General features: G+C 49.7%; 1 protein-coding gene across 2 annotated transcripts in view; it reads left to right on the forward strand.

The window, feature by feature from the left end:
• The window catches only part of fus (epithelial splicing regulatory protein fusilli), a 124,072-nt gene that overhangs the window by 98,810 nt on the left and 2,458 nt on the right, over window positions 1–22,804 (forward strand). Inside the window, exons 10-12 of one of the 2 annotated variants that reach the window (XM_077646355.1) lie at window positions 10,057–10,293; window positions 12,721–12,913; window positions 13,839–14,110. In XM_077646355.1, coding sequence (XP_077502481.1) covers window positions 10,057–10,293; window positions 12,721–12,913; window positions 13,839–14,110 — 702 coding nt within the window. The remainder of the gene's footprint in view (window positions 1–10,056; window positions 10,294–12,720; window positions 12,914–13,838; window positions 14,111–22,804) is intronic. The other variant, XM_077646356.1, reaches the window with a different exon arrangement.

Here is a 22,804-nt window from a genome sequence, read left to right on the forward strand (position 1 = left end):
CGAGAGATGCACAAGGAGCAGCGAACAAGATCTGGTCGCGCCACCAGGCGCAGTGTCAGCACATAAATAAAGACGGGGACCATAGAGTTTCTTACTATTAACTAGAGGGAAAGCTGGCGGCGCTGCACCTCAGCCGCCATGAGCGCTCAAAGCATCATGGGGCAATGAGCTACTTGGTGCGGGACAGTCGTTTTTTTTTTAGGGAACACAGAGTGGCGTTACTTCGATGTGCCATTCCGTCCACGGCGCGCCCCGCGCGCAGACGACTTTGGCGCGAACGTAGTGCGCAAAAGCCATAGTAGCGAAAACGCAACAGTACACGACGCAAATAAGTGGTTTCTGTTTTTTGAAATGCCATTAAAAAATCTCTTAAAGTGTTTAAGCAACTACATTTTTTCTGAAAACATATTTCATTGTAAAAATACGCCTGTTGAGCACGAAATATTAGATTTTGTAGTGTACAATAGTTGGCCAATAGAAGAGCAAGCCATCGCTTATTTTGGGCAAACCTTACATTTATATGCTCTTCTGCTCGTTTGTTGCAATTTATAGACAAGATATTGAATGTTAGGAAATTCTTGATTATCGAACAATGTTTGTATTTTCATTATTTTTTGGCCAAGAGTTGTGGTTCTGCAGTCGGTAGCTCTCCGCCCCGTGATGCTTACAGCGCCCATGGTGGCTGAAGTGGTCTCGAGGGAATTCCATGCAAACTCCCATAGGCGGGGCGCCAGCTTTCCAGTAAGAAACTCTATGGCGGTGACACATGTCCGGCGAACGCTCCGAATGCGGTTCGGCTCGCCGCGTCCGGCGGCGCCGTTCCGGCCAGCCGGCGAGCGTCGGATGCATCAAACTGCGTAGATATGTCCGGCGCACAGCGTACTGCGCGCAGCGGCAGCCAATGCGAGCGCCGAGAGCGCCAACGTCATGATGACGTAGGGGTGCTCCTCTCGGGCCCGACCAGGGCCTGCCAGCCTGGATGCCGTACGCCGGCGCCCGAAGGATGCGCTAGTATTGTCTGTTCACGTTCATAACACGCCTTGGGATAGAGAAATGTCAAAAATAAGTCATTTTTGACTATCGTTGGTTAATACCGAGGGTGGTGGAAGTGATAACTGCGGCTCAAGCAGATTTCTTCCTATAGTCGCTTTGCTTTTCCTGATCGTCGGGCGTCTGCTACGTCTTTTGTTGAAGGCGGCGCGGAAGTCTAGAATATTTTTATTTTATTGTGAGACTGTGCTCAAATTAAAGCGGTGACGATAGTAATACGTTTATAATACAGCGCTGGTAATTTTCGAAGTGCCCTCAGCTACGGCCTCAATGAGAAACTGGCTAGGCTTAGCGACGACTAGGGCAACCAGGCAGCACACAAGTTCGGCGCCCGCGGTCGGCGCCTTTGCCGAAACCTCGCTACTTGCTCAGGCATGCTTTGCGGGCAGGCGTGAAGTACACCGAGACACTGCATGCTGTGCGACGGAAAGCTGACACCGGCTGTGGGCGGAGCTTGAGAGTAGCGACCGGATCGGCGCGCCGGACATGCTGCCGGACAGGTGTCCAGCGTACTGACTCGTGGCGCCCTCTGTGCACTGCTGCTCAAACTAGTGCCACAACTCGAGAGGCTGAGTTTGGCTCGCCGGGTGGAAGTTTTCTCGTGTTTTGTATTCTTTGAAATCATTCGGGATATTGTCCAATTTGGTCAAATAACATGTCCAGTTTCATCAACCGCTGAGGCTTCAAACCGGCCACGTGTTGGAACTTCGGCTCGCGCGTCCAAGTAAGTGCCTGCGTGCTCTTGCTCTTGTAAGCGGTCGCACCTAGCCAGCCATGCGCTCGAACATGGGCTGGCACGTGCAAGCGCCCGCGTGTTCTTGCGTTTCGGTTGTATCGCGTGCGGATGAAAGGTCATGAAGACGACGATTTCCAAAGTACAGCGCAATAGGATGGCAGCTTAACACGCGGGGAGAAAGGCTGCGGCGATGCCGAGTCGTCTTCTGCAACGGCAAGCAAATCTCACTTTTAACGTCGCCGCGGGTTCGAATTTAGCTCGGGGCCATAAGTGTGGTAAGTTTCTTTTCTGCTTTCTCGGAGGCTGTGCGCTGTCAGATGGACGCCGGGTTTTCGCTCGCACGGCCGTTCTGATGCTGACGCATTGAAATGTTTGCCCATCTTTGAAATGTCGGCATTTTCCTCCTCAACTCAGCCCCTTCCTTCCTAAAGAGCCGGAAGCCTCAGCTTAGCTCGGTGAAAACTTAAATGCGCCACGCAGTTCATCGTTTCCTACAAGAAACACGTCCTCTTTCTGTCAAGTTAGATTAGCTTTTTTTTTAGCAACACTTGCCTTTTGCCTCTTCACGGGGCCACAATCGAAGAAATGAACCAGAAAGGATTTAATACGAAGTGGCAAAAAGGTTCAGCAGTATCAGCACAGGAACAATATCTGGATCTAGCGATACGACGATTTGTTACTGGGCAGCTCGTATATATTTAGTGGAAATGAGCGAAGCAAAGAGATGCATCTGGTAACGACAAGCACCCCACTCAGAGACTGAGGTCGCAGCAGCGCTGATATATCAGTGGAGTATTTGAAGCGGCTAGTTCACCTCGGGGCATGTAAATACAGTCGAACCTCGTTAAAATGAAAGTGTTTATAACAAAATGATGGATATAACGAAGAGATTACGATTCCCCTTGCAAGCTCGGTTAACACGGGTTATAGCGAAGCTAGGGCTATAACGAAGTAATTGCCTGGTCCCTTCTACTTTGTTGTTACGAGGTCCAACTGTAGCAATATACTGCTATTTTGCGCTGTATACCTATAGGTGTGCAGCGCATGTTGCATTGCAACTTCTTTACTATCACGTTTTTTACGTTGAGCAACCCTCTGTGCTAGACAAATCAGCGCATAGGTAGTATGCTTGCCTGTGGCGGCGTCCTTCGAGGGGCTTCTGTGGCAGCTTGGCATAGCGCGCATTGCCCGCGCCTTTCCAGTAGTTTAGGAACGTATACCTTTTGCACGCTCTTTTACATTGCATTCGACGGAACCTGGACACTGCTAGAACGCACGACTGGCATGAAATGAAACGCGCACAATTTGCGCGAACCGAAACACGGAGTGGAAACACGAAACGCGGACTGGAGGTTATTTGTATTTTTGTTCTGCTGTCATGCTCTGCGAGTCGAATAAAGTTACGCCGCCTTGTGCTGCATAGTATACGCCGGTGTTTGACTTGGGAGTAGGGAAAAGACATTTTATAACCGCTTGCTGATCACGGCGCCGTCGAACCGTGGTATATCATATTACAATTTAGTAAATTTTGTTGAATGTAACGTACAAAAAGGTTTAAGGTTGTAATACCACCATATAACCTCTGTTATGGTTTCGGGCGCATTTGTGGTAGGTTTTCGCAGCAAATTTAACAAGACGAGGAAGTTCCTCCAAACTGCCTAGCCTGTTTGCTTCTTTTCATTTTTTGTTGCCCGAGTTCCTTGCAGAGAGAAAGTACGACGCCTTTACAGGTGAAATGTATTGTTTATGGACAGTACGCATTGTAAAGTTGCGGAAAAAAAGCAAACGCACCAGGCTGCTGCCTTTAAGCATTTTTCACACGTTGCCCAATTTAAACTGGCAGCTGTGGTAAGTGCAGGCTGGTAGTGGGCACTAGTGCGGTTTTTCAAGGACAAATAATGTTTCTTCATGTCCGATAGGGAAGGTGCGATTCCATTTAGAACGGAATAGCGTGCTCTGCTTGCTTATGTCCGCACCTGTACATTCTCCTTATGTGCAGAAACTATCACAGCTGAGCTTTGCACAGCGGTCAGCATGTCGCTCGGTATTACGTGCTAGCTGCCTGGAAAGAGGATGCGTTCAGTTTTTACCGTCAGTCTGCATAGACGCTGCAGCTTTGAGAAGTTAAAGTGAGCGCCACCTCAAAGGTAGAAACCGTATCGACACTAATCTAGGTACCCCACGATTCTATCTCGTGTCCTTTCGCGACATTTATTTCGGGAAACAGGGAAGTCCCTGTTTAATACACGCTTTTACTGTGCACAATCAAACCCTCCACTCCACGGCTCGAGGGCGGGCTGTTTATAAACGCAAGAAATAGTCGAATGGGGAGTAGAAGGGTGTTCGAAATCGCTTTAATACTGTAAGAAGCGCGGTTCGATCCCGCGGGATAAACGCGGGTTCGATCCCGGCCGCGGCGGTCGCATTTCGATGTAGGCAAAATTCTGGAGGCCCGTGCGCTCTGCGATGTCAATGAGTGCACGTTAAAGAACCCCAGGTGGTCGAAATTTCCGGGGCCCTCCACTACGGCGCCCCTCATAGCCTGAGTCGCTTTGGGACGTTAAACGCCCACAAACCAAACCAATACTGTAGTAAGAAATACACTTGGAAACCGACGTAGTACTTCCTTTCCGAATGCTACTTCACATCCCAAGATTTGAAAAACGAAAGGTACAATTTGGAGACAGGTAGTAACAAGGCCCCCTCCGCCGCTATTTTTCAGCCCTCCGTAGGTACGCGCTGCCTCCGACGCCATCGTCGGCGCAACGCCGATTTTCCGCGGGACAGTGAGCGCAGGTGATGAACACTGAAAGGGGGGGGGGGTGGGGGCGAAGCCAGGGCGCGCAGGCGCGCCTACACATGCGTGCACGAGGAGAGCACAAGCAAAAGCGACGCGGATGCAAGAAGAAGGGGGGGAAGGAAGGGCCCCTCCGTTTTGATGTCTTGGTCACGCGCAACGTCTGGCGTTAGAGCTCGCTTCTCTCGCGCCGCCGGGGCTGGTGTTCGCTCCGCAGCTTCGAACCCCGACGGAGGCGCGGTACACGTCGACTGTGTAGCGGGCCCCCCTCCCTCGGCCGAGACCGCCACCGCAGTGGGACACACTCGCCGCAGCGACCGAGAGCCGTGAGTGAGGAGGCCGGGGCTGCCACTGCGCGAAACCACCTGTTGGGCCCTGCTGCCAAGCCCTGGGCGCGGGCACCGGCGGCGCTGAGCTGGAACCGCGACGTGGCACTGGCGATGGCCGCGCCGGGGGCCACGTCGCGTGCGGGCCAGCCGCTCCTGCCGGCTATGACCGATATTCGTTAAGATGGGCCACTGAACGCCCCCTTCCGCGGGGAGCTGTTGAACGACGCGAGCGCCCGCTCAATTTGCAGTAAGCGCAGGTTCCCGAGTGCTGCTTTCTTTTTCCTTCATTCGAGCTCGAAATGAGTTGGGGTTAGTAGCGCCCGCGTGTTCCGTGGTCGCAGCGGCCTTGGGCGATTCGGTGCACCCAAGTCTTCCGTCCAGTCGGCACCAGGCCGGTCGCGGGTGACGTGCACCTGACCGCCAAAGAGAGCAGATGCGCGCCGCGAGAGAGTGGGAGAGGGAGCATATTGAAGATGGCGGTCAGGAGGAGCAGTGATCGGCACAGGACGACGTCTCTGCGCACCCAGCGCCCGGCCCCAGCAAAACACGGCTCGCAGCGGCGGTGATGTGAACGCGGACAGCGCTGTACAAGCGGTCCGCGTGCCTCGGCGGCATTGTCTTGAGGAGCGGCGCAGCTGGCGCGGCCGTCAGTTCAGTGGGCGCCTGCTGCGTGCCTTTGTTCGTCGGTCGCTTCGTGGAAGCGGGCTCCCTTCGAGGCTGCAGGCTCGCGCGTCCCCATGCCACCGCCCGTGTGGTAGCCCGGACCCCGGCTGCCCCCGCTGCTGCCCCGTGGTGTGTGAGTACCGCGCGCTGCGGCCAGCCACGCTCTCGGCCTCACACCGCGAGCACCGCGCCAAGGTCACAGCTGGGCCTCGCTGCTCCAGCTCCGGGCTCGGCCACGTTGCAGCACCGGCCGCTGCCTGTAGCTTTGCGGGAAACTGGCGCCTCTATACGCATGCTGGACAACGCCGCGGTATCTCCGGTGTAGGTTTCCGCATGATGTCCGGGAGCTGTTTGGTTTAGCGATGCGTGGTGCTCTTAGCCGACTAAGCAGATTGTCACGCTATAAAGGCCTGCAGTGTGGGTCGCGCTATTCTCGCTTTAAGCACGTTTGGCGAATACGCATGGGGAATACACATGCACTGCGTCGCAGAGACTGCGAGCAAGCTAGCGCTGCTTTCGGCGAAACTGGGGAGCAGTGTGTGACGCTGGCCTGCGTCGCGTCTCTCGAGTAGGCGAAATGTGTTTTTCGGAGGCCTCGCGTTGTGAGCTCACGGTTAATAGGGAAAAACGAACTCTGCGCAATGTGTTCGTGTAGCGTTCGACTTCGGAGAGGTCAGTGATTTTATTCGCTCTGGGAGAAATCGAAAATACCGTTTTCTCGAACCAGCATTTTCAAGAGCGTCACAGAGAGCGTTGTTCTGGGCGCTTTCGCAAAAATCATCTCGCTTAGCCTTCACTTTGCTAATAGGAAAGAAGAGTTAAGTTCAATACAATGCGTCCAGTGCTGTTACATAGCTTTACACGAGATCCGCACTCAAGAACTGCGTCCAGCCGGTCGCCCAGTTGCAGATGACGCGTGAGGAAAGAGTCGCGGAGGAAATCTCCGTTAGTCTGCATGGATAGCAGTTTACGCGGCAGGAAAGCACGACACCTTTCGAGCATTCTGGATTGAGTGACACACCCGCGAATGTCGTGGAGTATGCAGCAACCTCCGTATAGGCGCACACGTTCGCAGGCATCGCTCGACTCACTGCCCAGCTTCCTTTTCTGTTCTTCTAGTTAAGGCACTCGGCCGCGCTTGCGAATAGAGGCGGGTGGCTGTAGGAGCATGCCGTCTGAACCTCGCGGCAACTTTTTTCGTAGTAGTGAAGCGGATTAGACGAATGCGTACAGCCTTCGACTAAAGTGTACGGCCCAAGGGGTCTGCTTCTAAGCCGTCTTGCGGGGTTGTCTAGTTTTATAAGCTTCGGAGAAGTGAGAGCCTTTCACGTTCGAGAAATTTGGAACGCTGAAGATACAAAGCGAACTGGGCTTCACCGCTCGGAAGCAAATCTGTTGGGCTCTACATTTTTGATGAAGGCTGTACTTGACTGCGCAGTAAAGAGAGAGTGACAAAAAAAAAGGGGGGGGGGGTTGGACAGATCAGCGCAAGGGAGAGAAGGTAGACAGGGCAGCGCACTTCTGTCTGTATACGTTCTCTTTCGTGCGCTGTGGCCATTTCTTTATCGTACTTATTTTTTTTTAGCTTCACCGGTGTCTTCCTCTTTAATCTTTGTGTGTGTGTGTGTGTGTGTGTGTGTGTGTGTGTGTGTGTGTGTGTGTGTGTGTGTGTGTGTGTGTGTGTGTGTGTGTGTGTGTGTGTGTGTGTGTGTGTGTGTGTGTGTGTGTGTGTGTGCGCGTGCGTGCGTGCGTGCGTGCGTGTGTGCGTGTGTGTGTGTGTGTGTGTGTGTGTGTGTGTGTGTGTGTGTGTGTGTGTGTGTGTGTGTGTGTGTGTGTGTGTGTCGTGCGTGCGTGCGTGCGTGTGTGCGTGTGTGTGTGTGTGTGTGTGCGGGATGTCCAAACTGCGTCAAGAGAAAGCACGTGCTGCAATGACGCACAAAAAAGAAGACGCGTATTCTGCGCAGTTGCAGTGGACTCGGCGTCGTCCCGTGCGAGACTGGTTCAATGGACCCGACAGGTAAAATAATCTGCTTGCGCCAGACAATGAGGCTGGAACAGGGTAATGCAAATGACGTCGCGAAAATAGCAATATTTTATTCGACTTAGGCTCAAAGTAATGGCATGGTACGTCGGTCCTCCCGAATAGCAACCGTTAGAAGTCCTTCGCCGAAACAAATCGTGAAATGATTTAACGTGACCTGTTGTGTTCTTGTGCCTCTCTCGTCCTTGTTCTTTTCGCGCCGTCCTGACATCATCTATCATCCACATTTAACCTCTGCCGACCGAAAACTTGCGATTTTGGTTTTCGTAAGTATTGTCCTGTTCGACGAGCATACGTGACGCTTTGCCTGACCGTGTTGCTTGTCTGCTTACGCGCGTGTTGAACGGGCAGTTTAAACTGCCGTTCAGCTCCGCTGCAATCGGCTGCGGTTACTCGGCACTTCTCGCAAAACTCAGTTCAGTCTCTCAGTTACGTGATCACGCTATACGCAGCCTATTGTTAATGAACAGAAACAATGTTGAATTTTGTAACTTTTTTTAATTTTAAACGTTCTTGTATTTTATTTTACTAGATTGCAATTTCTCTATAAGCCTTTGTATATTTTGCGCATTCCACGGCTAAACGCACCACTTATCGAGAACAATGCTGCAGAGGTATACGCCTGGCATCAGCGCGCGGCAGCAGTTTTTCTGATATGCCACTTCGCGTGTTTGCATGCTTGTTTGCAAGCGCATTCAAGTAGCACAAGTTGTGGATGAGGGCCTATTCTAGCCAGGAGAGTGAACGCTTGTGTGATTTGGGTACAGATAGCAGTGGGAAATGTCCCTTACTACTTGGCCGATATGGAGGGTCCGTCGACCGCCATTTTGTTAGTTGATTTAAACTGAAGTGAGGTGCCGCTGGCAGCTCAACGGGCAGTTGGCGTTGCCATGTTAAAACATTTAACTGCCATTAAAGTCAATAAGCGTGTAAAAGGGGTATTAGGTAGGAGGTAATATATACATGGCGTTAGAAGTAAGGCGAGCGATGGGTTTATAAAGCTGCTATATTTCGCAGGCATGAAGCTGACAAAAAATATGTTAGCGGCCGCCTAGAAGGCTCGCGGTGTTGTCGTTTTAGTTTACGTTAAACTAATTAATCAGTCGCATTTAATTCGTGAAATTTTAACCCGCCGACGGTAAAGATTTGGTATAGCAACAGTGATGGTCCGTGCTGTAACCGAAAATTCCCTCAGTTAGGCCCCAAAAATCCCTATTTAAGGCATTTTTTTTCTTGCAGCTACTTTAGAGCTCCATCAGTTTGGAAATAGTGAGACAATATCGGTTCGTAAACTTCCCCGAAACAATGCAAAAATTCGCTTTTGGGGAAGTTTTGCCGTTCTCATATTGGCTCCCCTCCCCTCGCCCTCCTGAAGGCGCTCGCCTATTGGCCGATGGCGTGGCGGGCCCAATTTCCCAGTCGCCGCTGTCAGCCCGCGTGCGGCCACGGTCTTCGCTTATGCGCCATTTCGCTGGCCTCCGTCGTGGAGAAAAAAAATCTCAGAATAACGGTACGCTTTCAGACGTTCCGCCATTTGATGTTTATTTCCATGATCTGCCACATTATAACTTAAACGCTTGCCATATCTCAAGCGGTTTGTTCTAATATCACCATTACCTTTATCTAATTATGTACTTTTGTATAAAGAGAAGTCTGCGTGCTTGTTCTTCGCAGCGAGCTACCAGACGGCTTCGGTTTCATTCTGGCATTCTGTACCACTTTCTTACAAGCACTTGGCCCCGTGCACGATTAGGGCGGCAAGTGGAATACGGAATCGCAGCGCGTCCGCACACCCGGAATCCTTGCTGCACCATCTCGTTCGACATGCGTGTTCCGTTCACTGCGACACACCGGTGTTTCGAATAGCGCGTTGAGGGGCACGCAGTTCGCGTATTCGTGTTCCTGCATCACGGAGCACCGCTCGACGCTCCCATCGCGAGACGACCATTGGCGACATCACGCACAGCATCGTCGGTCAAAAGTGATCGTCAGGCCGCACGGTTTGCTTTTGAGCCATCTAACGGGACACTTGCAATACCCCAGATAAGCAAAAGGTCTTGAAAGGTGACGTTTTCTCGCCCTATACAGATGTTTAAGGCTTCAGGGTTGCCACGGGTTCCTGCACCACATGGCTGAAGAAGAGGCCACGCGGCCTGAAGACCTTTGATTGTGATGGAGTACAAAACATGTGTTTTTCTTCTGATGGGGATCGTATTTTTCTTCCGCTCCCAACCCCGGTGAACAGCCCCCCCCCCCCCTTCCCCCCCGAAAAAAAAAACAAACGAAATTGCCTCTCCGCCTGTGCTCTCTCCAAAAGAGCGCTATAGTGTACGACACTCGGTACGTTGCTCTCATTAGCGGCTTTGCCCCGGACTGCCTGCCGCGCCACGCATGAGTGGCGGCGGTGGTGGCTGACGCGGAGGCTGCGTGGATGCCGCAGGTGCTGAACCGCACCATGGACCCGCGGACGTACGACACGGCGCAGCCGCTGATCGCGTCGCTGCCCCAGGTGCCACTGCTGCCGCAGCAGATGCTGCCGTCGCGCTCTTCGCGCAAGGACTGCATACGGCTGCGCGGGCTGCCCTACGAGGCCCAGGTCGAGACCATCCTCGAGTTCCTGGGCGAGCACGCGCAGGCCATCGTCTACCAGGGTGTGCACATGGTCTACAACGCGCAGGTGGGCGCATCGGCGAGCCGTGTGTCTCGCAGAAGCGAGCCTTTTCCACCCGTATCCCCCGCTGTGTGTTTTCATTCAACATCGGTGTCGTCTAAACATTATTATTGTTCAGTCTGGTTACTTATTTTCACAGAATACTTCTAAACGCCCTCACGACTTCGGGTTTACTCAGTCGCTACAGTTACAAGTAGCGACTGAGTAAACTCAGCGGAAATGCACATAGCTAAGCTAAACTTTTTGAACTTAGTTTTATTTTTAGTATTTATTTTTAATTATATTTATTTATTAAATAACTTTTGTTAGTTTTTTCACTTATTTTGCCGACGACTGGCTACGAACGCTTCGCACCATGTACACTACGAGGAAGCCACAGTTCGAAGACACACACTAAATTGTGGTGCTGTGACTGACGCGGACAGCGAAATTCACTTCAGGTGCACGGTCAGTGATCTGCAAAGAAACTATAGCAGAGCAATGCTCTCACGCCATCCGCCCGCAATTTATCGGATTGCAGAATTAAGAGAAAAAATGATAGAGTATTAGCCATATGAATAGGACGGGCAGTGAAATCTGCGCATTTACTTAATGTAAATAGTGAACGAGGTGGAAAGCGAGCCAAGAGGAAATAAATGGCTGTCACTTGCGATGAAAACAAGATGAGAAGGAAAAGGAAGAAAAAACAAAAAAGCTCGCCAGCATCCGCACTCAGACCAACGACATCCAATGTTTGCGAGCTTATGCAATAACTATAAATTAAACAAAAAAAGTCATCACGCTTGTGGTACTGTCCACATTATTAAAATATTTTCTTTTTGGTCAGACCGTCCAATATACGATACACCACGTTAAGTACACTGAAAAATCATCTGAAAATTACGCAATTTTCGGTCATGACAAGTGTTCTGAATTCTCTTTTGTCATGTTGCTTATATTAAGTGAAGAATTTGCGGCAGGAGCGAGGCTCTTGCCGCTGAATGAATACCGAAGCTTCTTCCAGGTTACCTGTGAGTACCGTGTATCTTGATGCGCATTGTAACAACTGTTCAAACCTCCTGCACTGGAACTTTCACAGCGCCGCTGCTTTTAATCTGGCTCTCTTAGCGCTCATATAATTTTTGCTGCGTGCTACCTTCTACCGCCAAACTTTCTGGTACAGTGCGAAACGTTGCTTCATAATCGGCCAGCAGGGAAGCGACGCACATAACGCATCCTCTACTAAACATTTTATAAATGTGAGCACACTTAGGAGGTTGGAGAGGATCGGTAGCTGGGGTATACAGTTAGCGTATAACTGAAGGAACAATGCCAAAGGATAGAAACACGGAAAAAATAGTGCACCGTCTTCGCCTTTTTCTGTTCTTACACACAGGTTCATTACTTGTTCGTCACTTTCTTTTCCGTGCTTTGTTCTTTAGCAGGTAGTCTACGAAATTCGGCGTGACCCAACACGATGTCGTGAACCACCAGCGAATCCCAGAGAGCAGCAGTGTCCTTAGTGAAAACCAGCATGGAGCACACGCTGGCCTTGCGCTGGAAGACACTGAAGGGCGCTGGTTTTGCAGAAGGGCAGCAAAAGAAAAATAAAAGAAAGCCTGCGAGGCATGGTTTACTCAAAAAGCGTACAGGCGCTAAAAGACGAAGACAAGCACACTCAAGACAGGACAGGCGCCGACTTCCAACTAAGTTTATTCATGGAAAAAACCGCTTAATAACCACACCAGAAGCTTATTACATCAAGCAGAGGGGTCATATCTGCATAAGCAAGCCATCTGTCTTGCTCTCAGAAGAAGATATTAGGTTTCTCAGTGGGTCATTATCAGAGTTCTAATCATTGCTTGATCCTTTTGGCACTTGTTCCTATGCTCTGTCACTGCATGTTTTTTTTTGTTTTGCTTCTATCTTTGCCTGCTGGTGTGGTTATTAAGCGTTTTTTTTCCTGTACGCTTTTTGCGTAAACCATGTCAAGCTACAACCAACTAGCTCAAATGAAAGTCTTCCTGCGAGGCGCTTGTTCTGGACTGTGCGGCACGCAGAACCATAAAAGGTTTACAGCTAGTGCAAAAAGAGTGTTTGGTACCGGTGCACTTAATAAGGAGGGGTCAGCATAGAAATGGAATAGACCGCGAATAAAGCTGTCGCGCAGCTCGGTCCCATTATTTCGGTCCTTGTTGCCTTGCCTTGGGTAGTTTCTACCCCAGCCGTTTGCACGCTGCCGCCTAAGTTGGCGCAATCAGTGCCGGTTCCAGGAGTCAGCCCTTAGCCTGTGCAGTTAAAGAAAAAAAGGCCCGTTTAGCGAGGCAATGAGCTTTCACCGGCGCACTGAGGAAGGCGCCATACAGCTATCGGCCGGCACTGCCAGCTATCTGCGAGCACACGCGCGCGCATATACGGAGCGCTTCTGGAGCGCGCGCTCGTGTCTCGGTCCAGGGGCAGCCATCCGGCGAGGCCTTCATACAGATGGACTCGGAGGACTCGGCCTTCTTGGCAGCCCTGCAACGCCACCACCGCTACATCATGGGCAAAAAGCCGCGCTACATCGAAGTGTTTCAGTGCTCCATTGACGACATGAACCTGGTGCTCACGGGAGGCATCCCAGTACAAAGGCCCCTGCTCTCTCCAGGTGAGCCCCCGAGTGCGTGGCCCGTCGTCGCGCTACCGCCTCTGTTTGGCTGAGTGCAGCAAATGCTCGTTCGGTACGCTACGAGGCTGTACGCCGGCCCTTGGAAATAAAGGCGTTGCCGAGGGCTGCTCTTAACTAGTCGATTTTCTCTTCTTCCCGCCTGAGTGCGCTTCGCTTGGTGTCTTTTTTCCCGTAGCGCTGTCATGACGGGAGGCAGCAGAGCGCGCTGCGCGGCGTGTAAAAACAGGCGCGAAGGGCGGCCGTCGCTTTGCGGGGCCATTTTTCAGCGCTAACTGAGATATATCGGGCTCAGGGCCGATTCGCTTGGGAGGTGTAATGCAATGCTTCCTTCACTTTCTGCACTGACTTGGCTATCGGCGCAGGCTGCCTGCTGAAAGAGCTGTGCACCTTGTGTGCATATGTGTGTCGGAATTGAATAGGTAGCCATTTAGCCTGGTATTACAGAATTCTGCAGTTTGTGTCTGGCGAAACGATGTAGCCCTTTGTGGTCTTTCTCCCTCACAGGTACTTTCAGTGTGCAGCATTAAAATCACTCGTGCGTTTGTTTTTGTTTTTTTTTGCTTTTTTGGCTGGGAGCTAGACAGAGGGTTGGCTGTTCCGTGGAAACGGCATGGTGCACGAGCCCTATTGAAGCAGCACGGGAAATGCCTTGTTGATAGGATGGAACGGACGCCCAAGAAGAACACGGAAACAGAACTAAGGGCGCATTTACGCCTCACGTAGTTTGCGATTGGCTCGCCTGATTCGCTGGCGCGATTTGCTTGGCAGCCAGCGCTCACACGTTCCCAGCGGGCGCAAACCTTCCGTGTTCTTCCGCGCGGTCCCTGCATGCGGTTGGTGCATAGCACGGTCGGAGCACTCTGGCGCTGCCTCACTGTGTCTGCCTCGGGGTGGGGGGGCGCAGCGGCGGGGGCCATGCTGCCGCCGGCCCCGTACGGCGCCTATCCGTACGTGCAGCCTCCGGCGCCCGTGCTGCCGGCGGCCACCATGACCACCCTGGCGCCACGGGTGTCCACCTACTACCCGCCCATCTTCTACTGGTCCTACCCGAGCCCCCCGGTGTCCCCAACCACGTACTACCCCCACTCGGCAGGCCCGACCATGGTAATTTTGCGCGGCCTGCCGTATAGCTCCACGCCCCAGGACATTCTAACCTTCTTCCAGGGCTTTCCAGAGGTCAGGGCTTTTTCCTTCTTTTTCTCTTGGCTCTGCCGGGACACGGCGCCCCGCACGCCTCCTGCGCGGCGGGCAGGAAGCGGGTGCACCCTCGGTGCACCCGCTGCTCGCCCGCTGCACCGATCAGGGCAGTGCATCTTCCCCGGTCTGTTGTGGCCGGTGGGCGCAGTCAGCGTATACCTCAGGTGTGCTGGGCGGCGTGTCTCGGCGGTGTGAATGTGTGTGCATTGGTTTGTCGGAACGTGGGAGATGCTGGTGTGCGGGCTGTTTTTTTTTTCTTAATCTTCCTACTAATCTCGGCTGTATTAACGCTTCGTGTGTGGAACTGTGGCTGCTACCGACTGTTGGCTGGTGTATGTTGCTAATGCGGCCGCGCCGGTCTGGAAGGGCTCACTCACGCAGTTGGGTGTGGCAGAGCATGTGTACTACACAGGGCCGAGGTCTGTCCCCTCCTCTTTTCTTTCCCTCTGCAAAGCGGACGCACAGCGACTCTGCGTCGGGTTGGCCTGAGCAGAGACTGTCACCGCCTAGCTTGTTGCTGTCTCTCATTTGTTATCATCGGCGGTGTAGCTTTAACACCAGTATTGTTTTCTTTCTCACTTTGGCGACACAGTAGTAAGTGTTATGCTTGAAACTTTTTCTTTCTTTCCGAGTGGCTTCAATTGTGCTTACGAAACAACAGCCACCAGGGACTGCTCACTGCGACCCGAAATATCAGCACACGAGAGTAGATGTGCCGCACAAGGCTTCCCGTGACCAATTAGCGAACGCCGTAATCATTGCCGGGCGCAGACAGGCACATATCCGTTGAAAGGCACAGTGTGTTCACAACTGCGTGCTGCGCCGCTGGAAATTCGCCGGCGCTGTTCACTGCCTCTCTGAGAGCGCCGTTGTTGGGTGCCAAATGCTTGAAGCTGTTAGGAACGTCGTCAACGAGAGCAACAAACGGGGGGACCAAGGCTCAGTCCAGTCACAAGCCTTTCTTGCGTCGCACTTGTACCCTGACCAGCTGACGCCATTATGTAGTGAGCGGGAGTGAAGCTTCCACTAGCATCGCAGCGCAAGGCAGCGGTTCTTTTGTTGCCACTCGTCCACAAAACGCAAAGATTGGGGCATTGCGAGGCTATAGAACCAGAAGCTCGGCTTCAGTTATTTTCCTCTTTCATGCGCAGCCGTGAGCTACCCACGCCATGTCAAAACCGCAGTTATATCCAGGATTGGCCAAGCCGAGGAGGCGAAGAAATGAGTGAAGATGAATGTAATTGTTAGAGTCATCGTTGCCTTAGTATACTTTTTGTTCTCTAGAACGTTCTTGGAAGGCGGCGGACGCTTTTAAATGTCGTTGCAGAAAGAGAACCCGCCAGAAATTGAGCGCGATCAAAACATATCGTTGCCGCTGCTTCCGGTGTGTACACGGATGAGCGTCGCGTAGCTGTGAGAATGCCTGGTCTCTGGCGTTCTAAAAAGTGACGCAAGCATGTGTGTTACCCAATCAACCACTACATCCAGTGGACGTACGACGTACGTCCCTTTTCGGATATACGAATATCCGTTGGAGATCCGCCGATCTCCCACGGACATCCGATCTGGATATCCGAGGATATCCCCCGCGGATCTAATGAGGCAATTCGCATGTCATGCCTTCTGCGCTTTCATGAAGCAGGTCTTGGTGGTTGCAGCCAGTAATATATCTGGCAGTTCTTATGGACTTTGATTTTGGGCATTCTGTGTGCTTTTATACAAGTCCAGGGAACTGCCAGATATATTACTAGCTGCAATCACCAAGGGCTGCAATCACCGTATGTCCATAATATGTCAGATGTGCATGCCTCTAAAGAAACGGCCACAAAGTAAAATGTATCAGTTTGAAGACAATTTTATTAATGACATTAAAGCTGCTTTCAATCTTCAAGAATTATTCAAGCTGGTCATACCAGCAGAAGTTTCATGCTATAGGAAGGGTTACTGTGTGCAGACAGTACTTTCATGGTTCAACTTGGTAGGCCAAAAAAGGGATGCTCTGAAAAAAGAAGCAAAAACGCAAATAAAATACTGTTACGTAAAGGTTGAGCCAATTTTTTAAGTGTGAGATACTGTACGTAAAAACGTTAATGAAAGACAACACCAGGAGAATTTCATCATTTTAACCCAGCCTTGCTGCAACATATCAATGCAACTCAGTGACGTGATAAGAGGTACACAAGCATTTACAATGCATATAGCACACAAAACAAAATCAGGCTAGTAGTCTACAATGCCACAGTGCCAGCCGCAGCACGCAGAGGTATGTTATCTTCGGGTTGCAAAGGTCTGAAAAAGGGTGGAAAAGCACGAGCATGCAATTTTTTTCCAACTGGTTGCATTAGAAAAGACAATACCACACTTACGTTTCCCTACATATTACTAAAGTAGCATTCATTTCCCCCAATGATTCTAGGCTTTTGATTAAACTGCTTTGGCTAACATTACAGTACAGAAATATGTTTTTTTTCCCAAGAACTCGCATCCTGAAAATTTTTATCCATCACTGTACAAGTACACTGCACAGAGCAAAGGAAAAGAAAGTGTCGATTACATGAGGGGAGGAAACTTGCAATGGAGTTCAAACTTACCTGCAGGCTGTTGCTGTGCAGGTACTTTATAGGTCATAAGTCAGTCACATCCACACTGCACAGCCAAGGAAACAAAATATGAGAGAGCAACTTGTACTGCACTTTGTCAACATAACGTTAGGCGCCATGACGCAGCAAAACATGGTCCTTGTTGACACTATACCTGCCCACAAGCTAGGTTCACTGATGAAGCACGCATCCAGCACTAACAGCACACTTGATCCACAGCTCCGCTGGAGTAAGGGAGAAAGGTCTGCTCACACTCCAGGGACATGTAGCTCTAGGGGTGCCATATATGGTACTGCTACCTTGCGAAGCATTGAACCCTGTGGGCATGAACATGTTTGACAAAGCTGTACCAATGCACTGCATGATCTGACTGCACTCAATGCGCAGCGATAGAAAGATAAGTGAAGAATGTGTGACTGATGTTCGTACATTTAACAGCACACTTCAGCTCTCCTAAACAATGCTACTGCACAGTGCGAAGTACTGTGCAGTAGCAAAGCACTGTGCAGTAGATGTTTGGAAACATCCTCTGGACAATCCTAACATTGAAACAAGTCGATAAGCTGTACAGGTAGACAACTTTTACATCATTCTCAACTTAACTGTGCATTCCATGACATGGCGTTATTTAGGCACCAATACACTCCTCGCGCTGGCCAAATCTACACCGCAAAGGCTGTAACAAACATTGCTCTTTCCGTGCTTGTCTTATTGCAGTTGAAGAGCAAGAGACAGACGCGACGCTCTGGCTTCCGGAGCTTCGTGGTACGCTCGCGAACGTGAGCAAACACATTTGCGGCAACTACCGCATCGTAATTGTACCTTCTACTCTAGTGCAAACAAGTTGTACAACAGAGTGCAATTGTGTTGCAGCGCTTCACTAATCCCACAGCAACATCCTCAAGGTAATTTTCAAGCACAGTTACTTATCTCGCAAGTGATAACACCAGGCCACTTTTTTTATCCGAAGCAACAAAGTGTCGGCGTCTCAGCAAGGGATGAGTTCGGTTTCACGAGAGATTCAGGCGCAGAAGAAGGTCTTGTCGAGTGTATAGGTGACACATCACATTTCCAGCACAGCCGCAACCACACAACAAACAAAGCGCGCACTGTAGCAATGAGAGAAGTCCATCGCAACGAAAAACGACGCAATAAAGACCGCACCGGAACTGCTGACTGACAGATTGGATTGGATTGACTTTTAGGCCTGTTGCCGCTATTGCTCTGCCGCGGCCCCTGGAAGGAGTTTTAGTTTTGATGGAAGGCTGCATCGCTGCATGCCTCGTTTACCTCAGTGGAATGCTGGAGATCAAAAGGGCGTTAATTATTAGCACTGCTGCCAGAAATTCATGCAGTTAAATCCAGATTCTTTCGAATGAACACAATATTAAACTAATTGCTGGTATAGAAATTTGATCAGCTGAATTTTGTCATTTGCAAAATAAAATACCTGTTAAATTTATTGTCTGAGGAAAAACAAAATATGTATATGTGATACAAGCTCAAATTCCTAAAGGGATATTCATGGATACCCGTCGGACGTCCGTCCGCGGATATCCGCCAGCCATCCGATAACAAAAGTCTCTCGAACATATTCCAAATCCCCAATGCGTATATCCGGATATGGACATCCATAGGGATGATCCACGGACATCCTCACCTGGCACTGGAGATTCGGATCTTAAGCGGACGTATCACGGATATCCCTGGGTAGCTTGTGAGGGCCCGTTATTCAGGCTTCGTCACAATGCTCAGATTCTCGACTGTGCAGTCCCAATGTGTAGGCTTTTGCGGCTCTTCCTTGATTTGTACGACGTTACCCGGGAAAGCCATCAGGATTGTCATACAGCTGCTTAGGACGCCTATTGCTACCGGATTGAACATTTGACGCTCGAAGACGCGAAGCAAGGTACATATGTTTGCGCTCGTGTGCTGATATTTTGGTGCTGATAGAGCCAAAAAATCATTCGAAGCTAGCTGAGCGGTAACAGCTTAACTGTGCCGCCGTTGTCAATAGCAAAATCCTGACAGGCGTTCATTAAAATGCGAACGTGATCAGGCTGGCCACTGGAGCGGATTCAAGGAGAATGTACAGCGTGTGTACATTCATAATAACCGTGCCCATTTTGTGGACAAAAGAGTTCAGGTAATGTGTTGTGCAATCGGGACCGACCTCCTCAACCGTCTCAAGCATTACCCACAAATCCGCCCCTCACTGGCTACAAGTAACCGTGAGTCCATTTTCACCCGTATTACTGAGGTGTTTATATTACTCGAAAGCGTTCCGGCGTGCGTAAATGTGCTTGTATACTATAGTGTATAGCGTGTCCTGCGCATGCCAGGATTTTCGTTCAGACGTGGTAACCGCGGTTTTGGTGTAGAGAAAGGCAATGTACCGTGCACGTGTAGCGGTTATGCGACCTAGTTTTACCTGCATTGTTTTTTCTTTTGCAATGTTGATTCAATAGCCAGTTTGCTTATTACCGGTAATTTTGCACTGACGTCACAGCTGCAAAACGTGTTGAGGGGCAAGTTAGTGCGTAGCTTGTAGAAAATGAAGCGCAAAACAGAATGACAGCACACAGAGGAAGGAAAGACGCGACAGGGCCTATGTACACCTGTATTCAACCAGAGGGGGGGATTATATAGCCATTAGGTGAAAGGGGAGGGGGGGGAATAAAGTAAATGGGCGCGCGCAAAAGCACAAACTGCAAAGGAAAGTGTACATGTGAGTTAACATTTTTTGTAACAGATCTAAGAACGCACTTTAATTCTTATGAATTGTCAACGATGGAGTGCTAACACAGGTACTCCCACTTTTCCTGATACAGTAGGCCTCCATCAATTCAGGCACAATCGTGTAGTTCTCCTGATCAGGATACCAGTTTCTTGAAGGCTTGCTTCACATGTTTTCTGTCTTCCAGCGCAGTCTTTACAGTGAAGCTGTAAATGTGACCCTATGCCATCCTTCAACGATAGTTTATGCTCTCGTAGGCGGTCATTGATACATCAGCCAGACGGTCTGATGTACACTTTCTCACATATTAGCGGAATTCGATGAACAACCCCGACAGCACACTTCACACAAGGATTTCCATGCTTCGTTTCAGATTTCATTTTCTTTGTACTATCATTATCACATTCAATTAAGCGCAGCAGTGATGCGAGTTTTCGGGGGGCAGAAAAAAAAGACGGGATCTTGACAGCCATACGCTTCAGATTTACCACATTACTGTAAGGATTGTGGGAAGGACGAACAGAAAATATGTGAAGTAAAGCTTCAAGAAACTGGTATCAGCTGGTCAGGAGCAAATACAGTATTGCGCATAAATTGATAGAGGCGTTCCATGTCAGGAAAAAATGTGAGCGTCTGTTTTACCAGCCCATCGATGACAATTAATAAAAATGAAAATGTGTTCTTAGATCTGTTTTAGAAAATGTTGACTCACAGGTATGCCTTCTTTTGCATTTTGTATTCTCGCGCATGCCCCTCAACTGTCTTCCCCCTTCTCTCCTCACCTGATGGCTGTATAATCAGTCCCCTTTGGTATTTATTTATTTACCCTAAAACCCAGAACTGGTCATTACGTGGGGGAAATTTTACAACACGATTACAAATGTCAGCGAGATACAGTTGGCAAAGTTAATTTCACTGTTGAGCACAAGAGAAAATAAAGAACTGCGCAAACAGGTCGCTACAGAAAGCAAGCTCTGGTATCCTTCAACATAGCTTAAGGAACTACAGCAAATAAACGAAGCAAGAGGAAGACTGTAACGGCATTCATCACTGGTGCATGAATCAAGCACTATGGCCTGTTTTCTGTGTTCAAAAATGTTAGTAAAATTTTGAGATGATTCAGTATGGCTGACGGTGCTTGGTGGTAACGTGTTCCATTCAGTTGTTGCCAAAACCAGTGGCGAGTTCGAATATTTTACTGTGCGATATAAAATCGGGCGGAATTTATGTGCATGATCCCGGCAAGCTGGCCAATGAGGCGCAGGAAAGGTACCATTTCGGTAGAATCGCTGGACGTTGCGGTATAACGTATGAAAGGATGACAACTCGTCAAACTTTCTACGCTTGGAAATAGGCTGAAGATCCAGGGTGCGCTTCAGAAACTTGCACTTCAGTTGCAAGTAGCTCATGTCTCTCCATTCCGTCGTCTGTGTGCTGCTTGTATTTTTTTTATGTGATTCATCTCCTACAAACGTAACAGCAGTTCATTTACTTTCCGCATCACAATTATATTACTCCTCAACATGTGACTTGATACTTTAGAATGGGAGAGGTATACCTCAACCTCTGATCCTCTCTCTCTTAAGCACGGGTATTGTGACGATGAAAACAGTGGCAGGAAGTAGACGCGTGCGCTGCGCTGTCACGTCTGTCTCGCTCGTCCCTGTTACAGCGCAAAGTTCCTCACTGACGACGTATAAGGGCAGCAGCGCTTTATCGGAGCGAGCTGCGAAAACCGGCTCAATATTTCTTCGTTGCTACGCGATTTTGCTGCACCACATGCACATTTAGTCCGTTGCGACTCATATGGAGCCACTCGGAAGACTAGAACTTGCGTTTCGGCTGTTTTCACTAATTGGCGCAATAGAGGTGCGAATATAAAGTGCAGAGACGTCAAAATGAATGCCCTTAGACCGACGAATAAAAGAGAGAGGGAAAAAAGCGGAATGGGTAGATTCCAAAAGGTGCTCGGACAAATGGGTTCGGGGCTTTGTGAGCCTTTCGCCTTCTTGTCTGGCCTTCGTTTGCTCTTGCGGTCTACTTATTGCGGCTGCGACCACAGACTTACGACGGGCACAGTAGGCAGGAAAAACTATGCAGTTTTTTTTGTGTTCTTCCTGGGGTATTTCTTTACTGTTCTTTTTTAGACGGCGGGGAGGGGGGAAGTGATGGCGTATGAAATCTTATGACTTTTCGCCAACCACGTAGCTGTACATTGTACAAACTTCCCTTTTTTTTTTACTCCCGTTGCTTCATTTGGTGCAACTCGCGTAAAAAGAAGAAAATACAGAAGAGTGCCAGTTCAGTACTCACGCCTGGAAAGTACAGGCCATAAAAAAACCTGTGACAGTACATAGTGGTCGTCAACCATGTGTCATAGCGTAGTTTATTCAGCCGGTATTGTTCACGGACACTAAGTAAACATACTGGGAATGTCAAGATAAAGACGTCCATATAGATGGCAGAAAACAAAATAAAACTAAGATGTCATGGATAGCTACTGAAAAATACATCGTTAACTCGGCCTGACAGCAGAGCTCACAGTTGCTGTCGGCAACACTGCAAACCCAGAGATAGATGTCGCCACAAGCAATGGCGTATCAGTCTTAATGACGCCACACACCATTTTCACGCTTGCAAATGGTGTCCGAGTTCGAAAAAGATATCGAAAAGGTCTGTGCAAAAAGTCGTTTAGCGCAGAGAGGGGAAAACAAGAGTTACAGAGGGATGTATACATCTGTACTTGTGCGGCGGAGACGAGGTAAAAATGCAACAGTGGGCAGAGCGCTCTGTTCAGTGATTTTGGAGACTTTCGATGCCATGCAAGACTCATGGTTAGCCTTGCAGCTGCCGAATACTAGTATGATTTGCTCTTACATAGTTACAGCTGCATTGCGCGGAGGTTAGGTCAGTGGCAGCTACAATTCTGTCTTTTTTTTATTTACAAAGACGTCTTGCTCCGTTTCTGCATTGCAGCGACTAGCGATGACCGGAATGCAATAAGCTGACTGATGCCAACGAAACCTACCTCTGTAAGCAGTCAACTATCCGCCCGTGGATTCACGGTTTTCGAGTCGAATGCAATTAAGAGGCACTAGTTCCGTCGCCCTATAGAGTTACTTATCGGGGATGACTTCAAGTTAATGACCTCAACATAGATGGTCGACTCGTTTTCTTTTCTCTTACATTTGCGATCAACGTGGCGCTGGACGGTTTTATAAATTTACATGCAACAACCAACTATTAGGGCCCAGTCTCGTTAATTCTAATACTCCAGATTCAGTGTTAGCTTGAGTGTTGTGCAAGCGTCAGCGAGCGTACAGGTGGGGGCAATAT

This window comes from Amblyomma americanum, chromosome 1, assembly GCF_052857255.1.
Source record: "Amblyomma americanum isolate KBUSLIRL-KWMA chromosome 1, ASM5285725v1, whole genome shotgun sequence".
NCBI lineage: Eukaryota > Metazoa > Arthropoda > Arachnida > Ixodida > Ixodidae > Amblyomma > Amblyomma americanum.